Source organism: Taeniopygia guttata, chromosome 24 (genome assembly GCF_048771995.1).
Source record: "Taeniopygia guttata chromosome 24, bTaeGut7.mat, whole genome shotgun sequence".
Lineage (NCBI taxonomy): Eukaryota > Metazoa > Chordata > Aves > Passeriformes > Estrildidae > Taeniopygia > Taeniopygia guttata.
Genome location: NC_133049.1, coordinates 4,995,476 through 5,013,965, shown reverse-complemented (window position 1 = coordinate 5,013,965; position 18,490 = coordinate 4,995,476). Strand labels below are relative to the sequence as shown.

The following is an 18,490-nucleotide window of genomic DNA, read 5'->3' as shown; positions in this document are numbered from 1 at the left end:
AAAATTTATTCAAAAGCACCTCTCTCTTTTATAGAGAACATCATGAACATTAATTCCATTGGTCTTAAAGTAAAAACATTTCACCTGATTGGCGCGCTGGACTTAGGTCAGTGTGGTAGAACATATCTATAAACAATATGAACAAACAAGATAACAGATTGTTTACATTCCTCTTGGATTTTTCCCAGGTTTAGCCTGGCAGAAATCTTTCTCTTTTTCTCTCTGACTGAATTGAGAATATCCACAGCAGAGCCAATCTCTGGCCTGTCACAGGTGCTAATTTGGGGCAGGGAATCTGTGCCAGCTCACACCCACACTCCTTTAGTTCTTAAACTTGTGGCTGCATTTGCTTAAAATTATTTGGATGGGGGGGAAATGGGGGAATTTTCTATGAAATGGGGGAAAAAATGGGTGCTGTGAATCTTTTCAAATTGTTTCTGGGAGGGAAAGCAAATGGGGCAACCCCATGAGAGGAGCTCCCCATCATCTCCCCGCTGTCAGGGGAAGTTCAAGTTCATTTCACTCTGGGTTTGGGGTTGCTCTCTAACAGGTTTGCTCAGCTCACACTCATTTACTTTTTGTCTCAGTGCTTGTAGGTTCCTCACAGCTTTCCTCTGCCCACAGAACACTGAGCAGACTTCATTAAAATCATTAATTTGAGTGGTAATTCCTCATCTCACACTTTCTGCCCAAGCCATATTTTCTGGTTTGAGCTGAAGTTGAGGATATCAGACTGCTGAGATTACATGAAACAAATCCAAGGAATTTGCTGGTAAATCCAAACCTTATTCAGGATAAAAAAAAACCTACAAGTCCCAGAGGAATAAAAAAAAAGGGGTTTCATCTGTCTTGTTTCCCTGCTGACAGCTCCACTGCTGCCCTTTTCTCAGAGATTGCCACTTCTAGATGCTGGCAGAGAACAAAAGCTATTGTAGCCTACCCTCACCAACAGGGCATTTTGGCACCAGGAACCCTCTCCTGGCCTGGCAGCAGTGAATTTCAGCCTTGGCAAGGATGTTACCTGCCAGTTCTTACCTGTCAAGTGACAGCTTGGCTTTGATGCTGCCTTTCTCTGAGCGAGCAGGGGGGATTGGGATGGCATTTTCCCCACAGAGATCTCTCACAGCATCAATGCCCTTTTAATCCTCTCCCAAACCCATCACCCTCTGAACAGAAGTGACAGATCCAAGCCCATCTGCATTAATAAGAGCACAAATTCAGCTGGATTCAGGAAGGAAATGCTGCAAAGCTCCCTGTGACAGCTTTGGTTTTGATGTGTTTGAATGTGGCAGGGACTGCACGTTACACTCACAGGTCCTCTTGGAGCAGAGCTTCTCCCAGAGCTCCTTGGGGAGCTGTGACTGCATCTGATCTGCCCCGAGACTGAAGTCTCATCTCTTCCCCACAAACCTGGCGTGACAGGAGAAAACCTTTGCTGACCTGCTGTAACAGCTCGGTAAAAAAGGAGCTTTGTGTCTGTGACATGCCCAGGAAAGCTGCGCTGGGATCAAGCTTCCCAAATTCCCCATATGTGCAGGGGGGATGAAGCACTTCCAGCCATGGGGAGAAAGTCCTGGAAGGACAGGGCAGTCCCCCAGGGGTGGCTGCAAGCCCTGCCCTGTCACAAACCCACCAGGAAAGGGCTGATTTTTATAAAACTGCTCCTGTCTCAGCTTTTCTGCCTTTCTCAGTTGTCGGAATCTGTGCTATTGATGATTCTGAGATTGTAGAAAGTCTCTGTCTGTCAGCCCCGCTGCCAAAGCAGAAGCCATAATTGGTCTGTGCTGTTTCAAGGTTGTTTATTCTGTTTATCTCTAACATGTTCTGCTGCCCTGCCGCAGCTCTGTCCTGCAGGGCAGCGTGTGGGGCTCTGCCCTCAGTGGGATGGTACAAACATTAAATACCACAAACTACCTGTGCTGGATTTACAATAACGTGCCAATATCTGTCACCTACGTTGGACAGTGTGTCCCCAGCCTGAACCAACAGAAAAATGCCAACACCACAGTGAAACATGGAGGGCAGGAAGAAGGAGAAAAAGGACAAGGCACACCCAATTTCCTCCATCTTGTCCCCTTTGGACCCCTCATCTAGAATCCTAAAATTTTACTTTTGCACCCTTGCCACACTTAATTATTACTCATATCAAACACTCAGAGCTTGTAATTGATCCTGTAAGATTGAAAACTCTTTTCCATGGACAGAGATTACAGCCAGTGTCTCTGGGGGCTCTGTCCAGGGGGGTTCCTGACCCCTGCCAGGGTCCCAGACCTGCCAGGGCAGCCAGAGGGATGCTCTGGATTCCCACACTCAGGGAGCTTTTCTGATCCAAGCAGTGCCCAGAGGGGTGGCAAGGCCCCTCCCAGCCTAAGGTGGTTTGTTGAGATGTGTTTAACTGGGAAGAGCCTCCCCAGAGAGCTGTGAGACCTGCCAGGCTCCTGCCCAGCCTTCCTCCTCTCCGTGTTCCTGCAAAGAACAGCCAAAGGCAGCTCTGCTGTGCCATAAATGCTTATTTTCTTGTTGCCAGCCTGGCTTCTTTTAATGAAAAGAACTAAATAAATCATTAGAAATATTTTAATTAAAAGAACAGGGTAAAGAACAGGCATTCACATCCTGGAGACAATCTTGCTCCCAAGGGTTGCATTAACTGATTTGTTTGAAACACTTCCATTCCCTGCTTGGTTTTAACCAAGCTCATTCCTCTCTTCCTCTCTTTCCCTCTCCTCCTCTTCTCCCTCCATCCAGTGAAGCCACAGGGACTTCCAGCTCGTCAGCTTTGATGGAGAGAGCTCACTGAATTTTGAGGCTGATCCAGCCAGGGAGCAAATTAGAGACACTTAGATTCTCTAACTTGCTGCTGCTTTTGGGCAAGGAGAGGCAGGGCTTTTTGACATCCAATTTTTAATACATTTATGTAACTCACCAAACACGTCTTTTCCTGATTTAGCTTAACCAGAGGAATTTTTTCCACAGCCATATGAGAGCTGCTCTCTCTGCTCACAGGATGCTCGATAAAGCACAGGCTCATTAATGTGCTGGTGATCTATAGATCTGACAAGGGCTGCGTTTGGTAAATGTCATCCTTTTAATTTTTTTCCCCCTTTCTTTGCCCCTCTAAAAAACAGTGCAGAGTTCCAGCAGAGTGATTTGCTGTAAATCACGAGCTGAGGTTTGGGAACTTTTTCTTTTATTTTTAAAATATTTTTAATTTCCCCCCCCACCCCCCCCTTCTTTGCCCCTCTAAAAAACACTGCAGAGTTCCAGCAAGGTGATTTGCTGTAAATCACGAGCTGAGGTTTAGGAACTTTTAATTTTTTAATTTTTTTCGTATTTTAATTTTTTTGCCCTTCTAAAAAACACTGCAGAATTGCAGCAGGGTGATTTGCTGTAAATCATGCGCTGGGGTTTGGAAAGTTTTGGGGTTTTTTTTCCATATTTTAATTTTTCCCCTCTTTCTTTGCCCCTCTAAAAAACATCGCAGAGTTCCAGCAGAGTGATTTGCTGTAAATCACGAGCTGAGGTTTAGGAACTTTTAATTTTTAATTTTTTTTTCATATTTTAATTTTTTTACCCCTCTAAAAAACACTGCAGAATTGCAGCAGAGTGATTTGCTGTAAATCACAAGGTTTGGGAACTTCATGGGGGAGGTGATTTAGGGAGGGAAAGGGGGAAGCTGCAGACCCTGACCCCAGCTCTCATCCTCATGCAGCCAAACGTTCTCCTCTGAACCACAGGCCCTGCTGGTGTCCTGAGACAGAGCAGTGCAAGGTTTGGGCTGTTAATTGGGATGTTGATGAGATACAGATGAGTTCCCCACCAACACCTCTGGGACCCTTCTCAGTCCCTGCCACAGCAAACCTTTTTAATTTAGCAGCAGCTAATCAGCCTCGGTGGGATCGGTTCCTCTTCAGCTGCTGCCCCCAGGCACAGCCCAGGGACAGGTTCTGCCACTGTCCCCAGGACCTGACAGACTCAGGGGGTGCCACTGCGGCCCTGTCAGGGCCATGCCAAGTGTCAATCACGGTCCAGAGGGGACATTTGGGGAGGAGGGGACATCTGGGGGATGCTGGTGGCCTCAGGGCTGAGGTGTGTGTGCATCTCGTGGCTCTTTGGTTTAATAGTTGATGCTTTCAGTGCTAATTTCAGATCAACTTTTGCCTCCTTGCTGTGCTGGCATCACTCAGGAATCCAAGCCCGTGGTAGTGTCCTCAGAGGGATTTTCTTCATTTGTTTAATTCCCTTTTTCCCTTCCCAGTCACTCCCAGATTCCCTCTCCTTGGGGCACTTTGATTGCATTGTGCACTCCTCCCTTTTCCTGGGGAGGAGACGATGGCTGCAAGCTGTGGGACAGCACCTGGAATCAGAGCCCACAAGGTTCCTGTTGCTGTCTGCCTCTTCCAAAATCTGGATTCAGGACTGGCTTTGCCTTAATTTGAAGCTGGGAATGGTAAATGGTAAATACCTGTGGTGTCTCTGAAGCTCGTGGAGAAGTCTTGCCCTGTCATCTCCATTCCTACAGAAAAACAAGCAGAAGATTCAATTAAAATCACTGCTTTGGGAGGTATTTCATCACCTCACACCACGAGGAGCCTCAAAGCTTCTCCACACAGGGTGGAAGGAGTGAGCCAGAAATGCTCCACGTGGGGATTTGCTACAGAGATGAGAAATATTTCTGTGCCACCTACCCAAATAATGCCTTTCTCAGAGCAGCTAAATTGAGGCACCTCAGCTGCCTGTGGGGATGGAGCAGTGGCACAAGCAATGGCACGAGCAATGGCACGAGCAATGGAACAAGCAATGGCACGAGCAATGGCACAAGCAATGGCACAAGCAATGGCACTTCCCTGCTCCTTCCAGCTTGAGGCTTTCTGGGCTGCTTCACCCCCAAATTTCACAGTTTTTGCTGGCCTCAAGATGCCTGTGGGTGTTTGAGGCAGGGCTGCATCTCCTCGGGGCACAGGGAGGTGCAGGGCTGATGACATGGGAGTCACACATCCCTGAAGACACGGAGGGAATTTCTCCACCCAGGCCCTGGGCTGTCACCTGTCACCAGGTCACACAATCCCTCTGGAAAGGTGCTGAGCTCCAGCCTGCACCCAGCTGGTTGTGCTGCCCTCGTTGCTCTTCTAGGACAGGTGTCACTCCAGCTCCTCTGATCATTAGGAACCTCTCCCCTGGTTTGTCAGCTTGTTTATTTCTGGCTGGTTTGTATGTATTTATTTTTGTGCCAACGCCGTCCTTTCAGCTTCAAAAAGCTGTTCTACCTCTTTGCTACAGACCTCCTCCACCTGGAGTATTTATAAAGACCAATCACATCCTCTGCATAAAAACCCTGAGTCCTAAAAACCCTGAAGTCCTTGTCCAGAGCCTTAACAACAGGATGGTCTCACCCCTGTCCGTGTGGAGCATTTGATTGTTTTTTAGCAGATGGATATGTTTTCTGTTTTCCAGAGGCTCTTTATGTGTAGATAGAGATGATTAAAATCACCTTGACATCCATCTTGCAGAAGAGGGGTGTGAGGGGCCCAGACTCCCTCTGCCACTGCAGGAACAGCAGCGTGAGGAGCTTTGTCAGCCCGTGAGGGGCACGGGGGGAGCTGGGGCCAGCAGGATGGGGGGAAGTGCCCCAGCACCTGGGATTCATGGCCTTGGTGCCTTTAAAAGCAAGGTCAAGCCCACAGCACTGTCGGGAGAAGAGGCAATTAGTCTCAGCACGTGCCAGCAGGGGAGGGACAAATTGGACAACAGCGAGGGCTGTTAAAATTAAAGTTAATCTGTCACTAATCTCTGGTTGAGAGATCCGGGAGGGAAGAAAAATTAGGCAATGTTTGTGAGTGATGACTCTCTCTGAAAGGCGATTGCTGCTGCTCAGCAATCAGAGCAGAGCTGGGGAATTCAGGGGGGATTCATCCTCCTTGGATTCAGACCAGTGAAAGCTGTGCTCAAGGGCTCCCTGCTCGTCAAATGGGTGGGAAATCTCCCACTTTGGGGCTGCTGTTCCCTGAATGTGCCAGAGCTCCAGGAGAATTTGGACAAATATCCAGCTGGGATTGCTGGGCTGTCTGTGCAGGGCTGGGTTTCAATGATTCTGGGTGCAAAGCTGTCCTGCTGGCCCTTCCCACTGCTCCTTGTGCCTTGGGATGAGGAGGCTGGGTTTGGGACTCCTCACAGATTCCCACTGTGGCTCCTGGGTCACTTGGGCTGGATTTGCACCTGGGACAGGAAAGGTCTTGACCCTTCCCTCGACACCCAGAGGGATTCGGTCTGTGGGGGTGTCTGTGCTGGGCTCAGATCCAAGTCCTCGAGCCTTTGGTCACACCAGAGGCCAAACAATGCCCAGAGCAGGCACGGAGTCAGTCCCAGGGCTCCACACTGCCTTTCCCTCCCCTGCTCATAGCAAGATTAACCCGTGACAGAGAGGAAAATCAATTAGTTCCTCCCAGCCTGACAGCGAGAGGACAGCCTGCCTCAGTCCCAGTGCCACAGGAGGGACATGGGTGGGCATGGATTTGCTCTGGAGGAGCTCTGAAAACCCCCCTGCACCTTTGGGGTCACCCACTGCCTCTCAGGGCCACTAGAGAGGTGTCAGAGGACACCAGCAGAGTGCTGGAACCTGATGGGACAGAGGAGGAAAAGGGGGTTCAGAAGGAGCTGACCTCCCTCAGCCCCCCTGTATCCACCAGGAAAAGCAGAGGAGGAAAAGCAGACGCACTTTAAAGGACAATAAGAGAGCAGGAGTTTAATTTGCACGTTCTGAACGAGCTGCTGGAGGTGCTGATCTCCCTGCCCAGAGCTCTGAGGGAAGGAGATTAGGCTCTTGAAGTTAAAATTAGGTTTTGTGGAATATTCCTCCCCCCTGGCTGAAGGCAGTTGTGTCACAGCTGAATCGTGATGTCCTCCCGAGCCTGGAGGGACTGGTTCCTGCCATCCAGGGGAAATGGAACCACTGGTTCCTGCCCTCCACGCTGGGAATTCGGGTTTGCTGCAGCCACACTGATGCTTGGGCGGGTAAATTGGTGTGAATCAAAGGATTTGGAAGTGCCTAATTGTGGTAATTAAGAGCTAGAAGAGGAGTCATGGAGCAGCACCACTGAGAAGGTGGCTGTGTCCCATCACCTGCCACCAAGGTGGAGGGCAGAGGTTCCCAGCACCACGCTGGGAGGGACAAGCCCACAGATTGGGGATTTCTGGTTAAGATGGACCCATTTGGTGGCATGTGGGGACAACACACCAGGCTGTGTGCCTCCCAGCTCCCAGCTTTGTCCCCGTGCAGGGCTCTGCAGGGAGGACACGTGGGAAGGCAGCACAGGGCCAGGCTGGTGGCCCTGCAGAGCAGGTGGGGGTGTGCACAGAGGGTTAATCTCTCTGCTGACCCGTTCTGGGCTTGTGAAGGTAATGGAGCATCCCTAAACAGGCCAGCACGAGGGCTGTCACTCACCAGAGCCGTATGGGCAGTGACTCGCCCTATAAATCCCCTTATTGTGCTGTTTATCTCTCCAGATTGGCCACTGGCACGTCTCTGAAGGGCTCAGCATGGACAACAGGATCTTCTCCTCCAACATATCCGACAGCCTGTTCAACACCACGCTCATTGTCACCACCATCCTGGTAAGGGAGGGGGGCACCTGCAGTTCCCACCGGGCAGCCCAGCCCTCAGGGGTGGGGTCAGCTGGGGCAGGAAAGGACTTGGTCCTTCCCTCAACACCCAGAGGGCTTTGGTCTGTCAGGGTGTCTGTGCTGGGCTCAGATCCAGCTGGAATCCTGCTGCCTGCTCCTGCCCCTCAGCACCGATTTCACACAGCAAGTCTCGAATCACAGCCTGGGGGGACAATTCCTGGCAGTGTAACCAAGCCCAGGTCGATGTCGCATGTGGAAATGGCATTTGATGGGTTCAGAGGGGGCTGTGATGGGGACACGCTGCCAGTCTGCATCCAGATCTGAATGGGGCTCTTGTTGGTGTGCAGCTGCTGAGTTGGAAGGGACAGTTGCCCCTTCTACCCTTAAAATTATAAAAATTGGCCAAAATGGGCAAGATTTTTATGAAAACTTAGCATGTACAGGCACCACAACAGGTTCCCTTCTAGCTGCTGCCTGTCCAGTGATTTTTTTGCTCCTTTAAATACACCAAACTCCTGCCTGTCTCCTCACATCCCACAAAGTTTGTTGAAAAGGGGACAGACTGGAGAAATGTCTCTGTGCCTGGAGAGATTGAAGTCTGGATGTCCTGCCATGACTCAGAGAAGTCACTGGTCTGCTCTTGCCCTTCCCAGTTAGAAACAGCCCCCAAATCATCATCCCTTAGCTCTGCTTTGTGTCCTGAACCAGGACAGATCTGCACCTCCACGCAGCAGGGGCCAGGGAACACCAGTGTGGAGCCAGCTCTGAGAGCTTGGCACCACCTGAGCTCCCAGGCTTTCCTCATCAATTCATCCAGCTTGAGAGGGATCCATTGTGCTGGGATGTGCTTTTTTGGGCTCGGAACTTGACGTTTTCTAAAGTTTCTCCCAAACCAAGCCACCCTGTGAGCCCGTGGCACTGCCCTCCCTGCTCCGTGCTGGCGGGACGCCTCGGCTAAGATGGGAATGACAGCTGCCCAGTTTCACTGCAGGAAAACCCTTACTTAATGCTGAAGTGGAACCACCAGGAGCTGGAAGGCAACGACCGCTACGAGGGTTTCTGCGTGGACATGCTGAAGGAGCTGGCAGAGATCCTGCGCTTCAACTACAAGATCCACCTGGTGGGGGACGGCGTCTACGGAGTCCCCGAGGCCAACGGCACCTGGACAGGGATGGTTGGGGAGCTGATAGCTCGGGTAAGTGGAGTAGCTGCTCTTTTAAACTCTGCTCTGCTGGGCTTTGGAGCTGCAAAGCCCTGGTGCTTCATGTGTGTCTTGGTTTGGGAAGGCAGGTGTTTGCTAAGAAGGGCAGGAGCCTCCCCTGAAATGGAAAAAAATTGTAGACCCCCCTCCCTCCAAATAGTTATAAATTTTGAAATTAAGGGGTGCTCTCAGGCTAAAATATGGGAGCTGGAATAACAGTTCTTTATTAGGGAAGAAAATAAAAATATAAAATAAACAAGTCAGAATACAACTTGACAGCCTGTTGTCAGGGTGTCGGCTGCAGTCCAATTGGAATTGTGGCTGCAGTCCTCCTGGAGTGTCAGGTGTGGTTCTGTTGGAACAGGGATCCTGTAAAAAATCTGTCTTCCTGCAGTGGGAGAGGCAGCTGTTCCTCTGGGAAATCCAGTGCAGGAAAAGCCCTGCTGGTGTCCCAAAACCCAGATTATATCCAGGTAGGAATGCTTGGCTCCTCCCTCTGGGCAGAGCATCTCCCAGTGGGATGCTGTGACTTTTATCAGCCATGCAGTGACATTCAATAGGCCATTAACAGCAGATGTCTCCCCAGGGGGAGGATTGGTTTGTGGAAGAGATAAAGAAAACTGCCCAATTTAGAGAAGATAACTGCCACACCTCTAACAGATGGGAAATGAATACATTTTGCCTTGCAATCTAGGACAGTGATGATGAGGATGGATGGGGTTTCAGTCTGTTTGGGAGGCTTGGAGCAGAGGATTGGCACTTAATGTGTTCTCCTGATGGAAAATGTGTTTCTTGGGGTGGCGTGGCAGTGTGGGAAGAAGTCAGAGCAAGAGCAGGGCCGTGGGATGCTCTCAGGGGTGTTCACTTTGTTGGGAAGGAAGTTTGGACTCTGGGGTCCCATGTAAAAACTCATTACACAATAGATTCTTTTTTTCCTAGCGGGAAGATTAACAAAAATTTGCAACAGGAAAACACCACAGCGCTTGGTAGAAGCTGCAAAAAAATTACCAAACCTCACTGGGATGGAAGCAAGTGAGAATCCCATTTCTGCCTAGAAACGTTTTGGAAGATTCAGTTCAGCTGCTTAACTCAGTGTTGCTTTTGGAGAAGCACATTTCCTATTTCCTTGAAGTGCATGGCTCGAGATCTTTTCACTGCTCTGCTCTGTGGAGCTGCTGCCCAACAGCAAAGCTGAAAACTGAATTATTTTGTTGGGTTTGACAATAATTCTCTGTACACCTGGGCTCAGCCAGCCTGGACCCCTCTCCCTGCTCTTTGTTTTCCTCTGTGGTATTTCCCAGGCTTCCTGAAGCTTAAACACAGCCCACAGAATGCTCTGAGATCCTTAGGAAAATAGGCTTAGCCACAGCTCACAGTGGGATTGATGCTATTTAAGCCAATACTTCCTCATTGATTCCTGCCTTGTCATTCCTGACATGCCCCTGAGAGCCCAGTGCCACTTTCCCAGCTGGTGACAAATCCACGGTGACGTGGGTTGGTGATAATCCCCTCACTGTGGGAGAGGAGACCCTGAGTCATTTGCTTTCTGCAGAGCAGAGGAGCAAGGGTCCAAATCCATCCCCTGTGGCTCCAGGAAATGATCTGAGGCTCCTGCCAGCTCTTTCCTCCCTGGAAAATGAGCATCACTTCCCCTTGTGTTTATTTGGCACAGTGGAATTTGGTTGGAAGTGGGGCTGGAGGATTTTGGAGGTCTTTTCCATGGTTCTGTGGTCTTTAATGGGTCCGTGATATCTAGAAATGCCCACTGGCACTTTCTGCTTCTTCCCCGCGTGGCGACAGGCGATGCTCATCCCACTTCAGGAGTTTCAGCTGGATGTTTGAGGTCAGCTGGGACAACTGTTTGTCTGAAAGAGGGAGGGATTTGGGGTTTTCTGTGGGTCACTGAACAGACTGGAGACTCCCCTGAGCTCTCCCTGTCTCTGGGGTCACCCTTCCCCGAGCAGTCGCTCTCAACGCCAGCTGAGATCCCACCCCCATCTGCTCTTCTAAAAGAGCTTCTGGGAGGCTGTTTGCAAATGCTTCAGGCTATTGGCACCGTTTTTCCCCATCTTTGTGTCTCTGTGTGTGTACACACACACACAATTGCACTCCTGCAGCATTCCTTTGGGCAGGCAAGAGGGAAGGAGCTGAGAGCTCAGAAGAAGGGAGCAGCCATCAAACTCTTGGCCTACTAACCTTGGCAGTTCCTCTTCATTAAATGAGACTTCTTGGAAGGTTGTTTTTCTCCAGTGATGAGTATTTTAGCTTCATCTTCACACAGAAGCTGTTTGTTTCTTCTGCAGCTCGAGCTTTATTTAGGAGGGTTTTTTGATTCTGCAGGGCAGAGCTGTCAGAGCCTGTGAGGCTGGATCACAAATTGGGGAAGAGAAACAGCTTTGTCTCTTGTTCTCCCTATATCCCTGAGAGTTTTTATAATGGTTTCAGCAAGTTTTTGATCAATCCCAGGCACAGAGCTCAGGTCAGCCAGGGCAGAGCTGGGTGTGCTTGCTGTTGTGTTTATTCAGGGCTGCCTGGGATGTTGTTTTTTGAGGGCATTTCACTGCCCAAGAGGCTTTTGTCCATCTTTGCCAGTCAGTTCCCAAGGGAGTTTATCCTTGATTCCAGCCCCTTGTTCACCCCTGTCCTATGGGATCCAGCAGATCCTGTGCTGGGTGCACATATTCCTCTTTCAGTGGATTTATATATTATATAAATTATATATATATATATATTTATATTTTTACTCTGCCGCTTTAGGACAAAAAGGGGATCAGCTGGGGTGTAAACCTCTCATAAAAGTCCCCAGTTCTTCCCAAAAATAAAAGCTCTGCCTATGTCCAGCACAGTATCATTGTAGGAAAATAATTTCGTCTTGATCCTGATCAGCCATCAGAAAATAAGGTTTGACTCACACTCACTTAAGGTGCAGGACCAAAAGGTCACAGAATTATCCAGCCTCCCTTGTAATCCCTTTGTGGCACGGAATCTCCTCAGAGCAACTCTAGGCTATTTGGGAGAAAATATTTCATTTTATTGCTCCTAAATTAACCAGCTATTGATTTATTCTTAAGCGCTGGGAATTCCATTACAGCTAATTGTACACCCTGATATGATTGAGCAGGACGCTGTACAAACATAAATCCCTTGTTGACCCAAATTCAGCAGTACATATTTTATTGACCTGCTCACAAAACAGGCTGGGGGGTGAGGGAGAGGGGAGCTGGGGTGGTTTGGGAATCCTGCACAGTTTGTGATCAGCTCATGGAGGTTTGGCTTGGGAGAAGCCACTTGGAAGGACTCGGAATCACGTAATGGTGATTTCGTTTCAACCCCCTTTTACAATTTCCACTATCCCAGGGTGCTCCAAGCCTCATCCAGCCTGGCCTTGGACATTCCCAGGGATGGGGCAACCACAGCTTCTCTGGGAATTCCATCCCAGCCCCTCACCACCCTCACAGGGAAGAATTCCTTCCCAAAATCTCTTTCAGTTCAAAGCCTCTCCCCGTTGTCCTGCCACTCCAGCTCCTGATGAGGAGTTCCTCAAGCCCATCCTGCAGTGAGAAATGTCACAAAGGCAAAAAGCCTGGCCTGAATTGTCCCTCTGAGCATGCAGGGCAGGGAGATGGAGCACCCTGCTCATTCTGGAGTGAGCAGGGCACTAAAGCCACTCTCCCTGTCAGCCCTCCTGGCCCTGGCACAGACAAACAAACAAGGGAGAGCAGCAAATCTCCTCATCTCCTCTTTTCTGGCATCAGAGACTTAAAGGGCATTTGGGCTGGAAGAATTACATGCTGCTCCTCGCTGCTGCAGTGCAGCTCTGGCTCAGAGTCCCTGATGGTGCCTGCTCTTCCCCTTCTCTCTCTCTCCAGCACATCCTCCAGCTGAAATGGATTCTCTGGCGTGACACAAACCAAGGGATGTGTTTTCACAGCACCGTGACAGCCTTAGCCTTGTCCCACCATGCCTGGCTCGAATCTGGCCAGGATCAGTGGTGATCAAAGCCCTTTTTAAAGGGAGGAACACGAAGCCCATCTTGTCCAGCCTCAGGAACAGCAACACCAAGAGCAGGAAAGCCCTTAAAGGTTTGGGGTGCTGGTGTTCCTTGCTGGTGGCCAGGCACTGCTTTCCCTTCAGCTGCTCCAAAGCTGGGGAACAGCAGAAAGGAGGGAAAGACTCTCCAGAGCTGGTAGAGTCCTGCTCTCCTCTCCCAGTGTGCAGAGAAAAGCTGTGTGTGGCTGAAGGGAGGCAGGGGAGGCTGTTTTCAGGCCGTGCTGGTGGCAGCTGTGACAAGGAGAGGGGCAGTGGGTGGCTGTGCAGGCACAGCGAGGGGACGGGCAGAGGGGTCTGCAGAGCACTGCTGGAAAATCAGAGCCAGGATGGGGAAAGGTGTGAGCTGGGCTGGTCTCACTGCTGTCCCTGTGCTTTGTGTCCCTGGTGCTTCACCTCAGCTGGCTTTGCCCCGGGCAGGGTGAGCACCTGGCACAGGCTCTGTGCTCCCACAGAGAGAGGCCAGGTGAGCAAGCACGGGCCAGGGCAGGCTGGAGGCTGACACCTCACCGAGTGCTCATCCCGCCCTGACTGGGCCTGGCAGGGAGAGCTGCAGCCTCCAGGCTTTCCAGGCTGTCACTTCTGATACAGCAGAACTCACACTTGTCCTTAAAAAATCCCCAGACACCTGTTTGGAGTGCCCCTCGTGCCTCTGAGTGCAGCAATGGGCATCTGGGCATCGGGGAGTGCCATGGGACAGCAGAGAGCCTCTGGAGACCCAACAGGGCCACCTCCAGCTGGATGGGCTTCCCCAGGGACACCCCCAGGGCTTGAACAGCTATTTCACCTTTCTGTGAGGCCTTTTGAGCACAGGGACAGTGCAGAAGAAAGCTTTGCTGGCCCTGGTTGTGCTGTCAGGGCTCGGCGTGTGTCGGAATCTGAGGTATTGATGATTGTGAGATTGTAGAAAGTCTCTGTCTGTCAGCCCCGCTGCCAAAGCAGAAGCCATAATTGGTCTGTGCTGTTTCAAGGTTGTTTATTCTGTTTATCTCTAACATGTTCTGCTGCCCTGCCGCAGCTCTGTCCTGCAGGGCAGCGTGTGGGGCTCTGCCCTCAGTGGGATGGTACAAACATTAAATACCACAAACTACCTGTGCTGGATTTACAATAACGTGCCAATATCTGTCACCTACGTTGGACAGTGTGTCCCCAGCCTGAACCAACAGAAAAATGCCAACACCACAGTGAAACATGGAGGGCATGAAGAAGGAGAAAAAGGACAAGGCACACCCAATTTCCTCCATCGTGTCCCCTCTGAACCCCTCATCTAGAATCCTAAAATTTTACTTTTGCACCCGTGCCACACTTAATTATTACTTATATCAAAGACTCAGAGCTGGTAATTGATCCTGTAAGATTGAAAACTCTTTTCCATGGACAGAGATCACAGCCAGTGTCTCTGGGGGCTCTGTCCAGGGGGGTTCCTGACCCCTGCCAGGGTCCCAGCCCTGCCAGGGCAGCCAGAGGGAAGCCCTGGATTCCCACAGGTGCACAGCACTGGTGACAACGCCGCTGTCACAAGCACCCAGGGGATGTGGCATCCAAGGGGGATGTGGCATCCAAGGAGCTGCTCAAGCCAGGCACTGCTGCTCCTGGACAAGATCCCAGCCCTGTGCCCCCGGATCTGTCCTGGTTTGTTCTGCAGGTGTTTGCCACGGAGATCCCCAGCCCCAGCCTCGCTCCCTGCGCTGTGTCCCCACAGCCTGGCACGGCCTGGGGGTGGCTGTGGGGCTGCAGCTGGGCTCTTCTCCCGGCTGCTTTCTGCCATCCCATGCCGTGGGAGGCTTCTCTGGGATCCTCTCCGGGCTGGGGCTGACGTCAGGGCCCGTTCATCACCATTAGCTCCGAGCTGAGCCCCGTCAGAGCCCGCGGCGAGGGGGCGGATGCCGCCTCTGGACTGGCAGGCCCTGCAATTTGCTCCTGAAGGATGCTTAATTGTTGTTCCTCCTCAGGAGCCCGGCTCAGCCCCCGTGTTTAATGTCCTTTCCAGAGCCCTGATGCAGGCAGAGCCCACGGGAATGCCAGGTAGGGTGGTGGTGGTGGCAGCTTTTGTCTGGCACACCAGCCCACCTGGGTTTCCTCTCACCGAGCGAGGGTCTGGCCTTGCTTGGGCGGTGTGTTGTCAAGAGAAGTGGCTGTCTCCACTCCCAAAAAGTCTGGGTCTTTTTCCAAGCCTATTTCATGCCAATATTTATAGTTGCAACTGTGCTGGCAGGATGAAAACCAGCCCCTCTCCCCCCTCCATCCTTTGCCTCCTGTTTTTCCCTCTCCCCAGAGGCTAGATGTGGACAGAGTGTGGGGGCACAAAACAAAATCCATTTCTCCTCCCCCAGGGCATTCCTTATCCCATAAAATCCCAACACCTACCTGTGCTCAGGTGGGGAGGCTGGAGAGAACTCAGGTTTGCAGAGCTCCTCTGCAGCTCCACCGAGCTCAGTGAACCCCGAGAAGTTTTGTCAGGAAGCAGAGTTGAAAGCATGAAATGGATGAAATTCAGCAGAGAATTCTCTGCATGCCATTCCCAGATCAAAGTCTCCTGCTATCAGAGATCAGCTCTTAACTTGCATGACTGAACCTGCAGAGAGAAGAGAGAGAGAGAGATGAGGAGCTGGAGCTCTGCTGCAGAAAGTTCTGCTCGTCTGTTGTGGCAGAAGTCCTGAAAAGTTAGCAGGGAATGAGCAGAAAGAAATAACTCTGATGGAATGAGAGATGAGGGAGCTGGGCACAAAGTCTGAGTGCCTGGGGAAGGCTGTGCTGTGCCTCTGCTCCATGACAAAGGCAGGGGGATGGATTTGCCCTGTATTTGTGTAGGGAAGAGCAGTTCAGGATGCTGCTGATGATTCAGCAGCACCAAGATGTTGTTCCTCCCCAGAGAACCCCAAAGCTGGGCAGACCTGGGGATGCTGCTGCTCCTTCAGCATCGCCTTTAGATTTGCCCCTGGACAGGAATGAAAATTTCCTGAAAGCTTTGGCATGAAATCCTTCTGCCATGGCATTTTTACCCTCTGCTTTAGTCTGTGACTTTGCTGGTGGAACTGTGTTTAATTTGGAGAACTGGGAGGAGAATTCCATTGTCAGGCTAAGCTGTATGTTCAGCAGGGGCTTTGCTGGGAGAGCTCTGCCCGGGACAATGGCACCTACAAACCTTTCAATAGAGACAAGAGGGGTTTAGGAAGTGGGACAATTATTGTAAACACAGGTGAACCTGGTGGGAAGAAATGCTGATGTCTGACTCCAGCTCAGAAGGCTGAATGATTTCTTTGTTATAACTATACTATAATACATTAATATAGTATTTAAAGGAGATACTAAAACTACAAACCTACTTTTTCTAACTCTCATATCTAACTCACTCCCAACTTGTGCCCCTCTCTGAGAGCCCAGCCCCAGGTGGGTTGGGTTGGCCACCAGCTCAAACAATCCTCACCAGAATCCAACCAAGCATCACCCCAGGGAAACAATTCTCCACACACATTCCACATGGGAAAAACAAGGAGCAGAAATAGAAATTGTTTTCTCTTTCTTTCCTCTGTGCTCCTCAATGAAAAAATCCTGAGAGAGAGAAGAATGTGCCTGCCACAGACAATGGCACCTACAAACCTTTTAAGCAGAGACAAGAGGGGTTTAGGAAGCTTTAGGCTTTCCTCATAGATAAAATTCTCCACATGCCACGTCCCAGAGATGAACTGATCCCATTTCAATAATCTGCTGCTGTTTACACAGGGCTCAACTGCTCGCACACCACGTTGGGATTACTGGTGCCTTTTAAAAAGCCTGTGGGTAAATGTCTGGCTATGCAGAAATTCTCCTCAGTTCCTAACTCATTGCAGCCTGAACCTCTCTGGAATCTGTAAGAGCTGCTTGGAAACAGTTGTAAAAACCTCCAAGCAGCATGTCCAAGCAGCCCTGGAGGTGTCACCTCCGTGACCCCTTCCTGGGCTCCTGGGTCACCTTCCCTTTCTTTTCCCTCTCCTGGTTCCAGCAGTGCTGCCCTCCCCTCTTGCAGCCTTTCCCAGGACCTCCATCAGCACTGGCATCTGCACAGACTTTGTCAAATTTAGGGACAAAAAGTGCAAGCAGCTTTTCTTTCTCCCCCATCATCTCTTTTTCCACATGCATAATCATCTTCCTGCAAAGCAGAGAAACAAATGGATAAGGGAGTGGAGGTTTCATTTTTTACAGAAAGCAATTACAGACATTAAAAGAGCTAAAGTAATAAAAATAATATTTAAAATTCAAATCCCTTATCTATATTACAAGGGTATTAACATGAGAAGAAGTTATTTTTATTTTTTTTCTCCCCCCTAATCTCATTTGCTTCGCAGGTCAATCTGCAAACTTTAATGCCAGTCCTCTGAATTTTATTATTTTATTTTTTTATTTGGAGACTGATCTGCAGTTCTGAAGGTCTGATTTTGGCAGGTTTGTGAGCTCCATGGCTCAGGGGTGAGGATGCTGCTTTGTCACCAACCTGTGGTGCTTGCTTGTACCAGAAGGGACAGCTGTGTTCAACAGGGAAAGGGGGGAGGTTGTATTTTCTGTAGATATTATATTTATTGGTTTATGGCTCCAGGTTTTATATGCATTAAATGAATAAAACTGGCAATCGAGCTGTGAGAATTTGGGGGAAGGAGCTGCTCCAGCCTGAAAGGGAAGGAAAAATGAGGAAGGGGAAGGGAAAATGAGGAAAGGGAAGTGAAAATTGAGAAAGGGAAGGGAAAATGGGAAAGGGAAGGAAAAAATTAGGAAGGGGAAGGGAAAATGAGGAAAGGGAAGGGAAAATTGAGAAAGGGAAGGGAAAATTGAGAAAGGGAAGGGAAAATGGGGAAAGGGAAGGAGAAATGTGGAAAGGGAAGGGAAAATGGGGAAGGGGAAGGAAAAAATGGAGAAAGGGAAGGAAAAATGGAAAATAGGAAGGAGAAATGGGAAAAGGGAAGGAAAATGGAGAGGGGGAAAGAGAAATGGGGAAAGGGGAGGGAAAATGGGGAGAATGCTCCAGAGCACAGGGTGGGCTAAACTTTGAGGTGAGTTTGAGCAGGGCTTGTGTGAAACGCAGCCAGGCAGAGGGATGTGGGAGCAGGGGGTGCAGAACTCCTGCTGCCCCCACAGTGATGTCCCAGAAGGGTGGGACATCCCCCCTGCAGGAGCAGGGCTCCTGTGTGGCCCCAGGTGTGCTGCTCGCCCAGGATTCTGACCTTTTCCTTCTCTCTCCTCCCCAGAAAGCTGATCTGGCCGTGGCGGGGCTGACGATCACGGCGGAGCGGGAGAAGGTGATTGATTTCTCCAAGCCCTTCATGACTCTGGGAATTAGCATTCTCTACCGAGTTCACATGGTAAGAGCCTGATTTCAGAGCCATTTATGCCCCTCCATTATTTGCATGCAAACCTGCCTGGTTAGAGGAGAATAATGAACGACTCATAAAAATATTTTGGTTTCTTATTTAAACGCAAATGCGCTCGACCTTTATTTCCTGCTTCCCTCTCTCTCTCTGCTCTGTGTCAGGACTGGTGAATTCCATTCCTACTCAACCCCAGCCCTTTGGCTTCTCTCCCCACTCCTCCCAGGGCGCATGATGGGTTTTTTGGCGTGGTGGGGGCTGCAGGATGGGTTTAGAGTGGCTTTAA

At 50.2% G+C, this 18,490-nt stretch overlaps 1 protein-coding gene across 4 annotated transcripts in view; it reads left to right on the top strand.

Moving 5' to 3' along the window:
- Positions 1-18,490, top strand: part of GRIK4 (glutamate ionotropic receptor kainate type subunit 4) — a 206,139-nt gene that overhangs the window by 169,173 nt on the left and 18,476 nt on the right. For all 4 annotated transcript variants that reach the window (XR_012051889.1, XM_072918291.1, XM_072918292.1 and 1 more), the window contains exons 11-13: positions 7,501-7,608; positions 8,609-8,812; positions 18,085-18,198. Coding sequence is in view for 3 of the 4 variants with exons in the window: in XM_072918291.1 (XP_072774392.1) it covers positions 7,501-7,608; positions 8,609-8,812; positions 18,085-18,198 (426 nt within the window). In the remaining variant the exon portion in view is untranslated. The remainder of the gene's footprint in view (positions 1-7,500; positions 7,609-8,608; positions 8,813-18,084; positions 18,199-18,490) is intronic.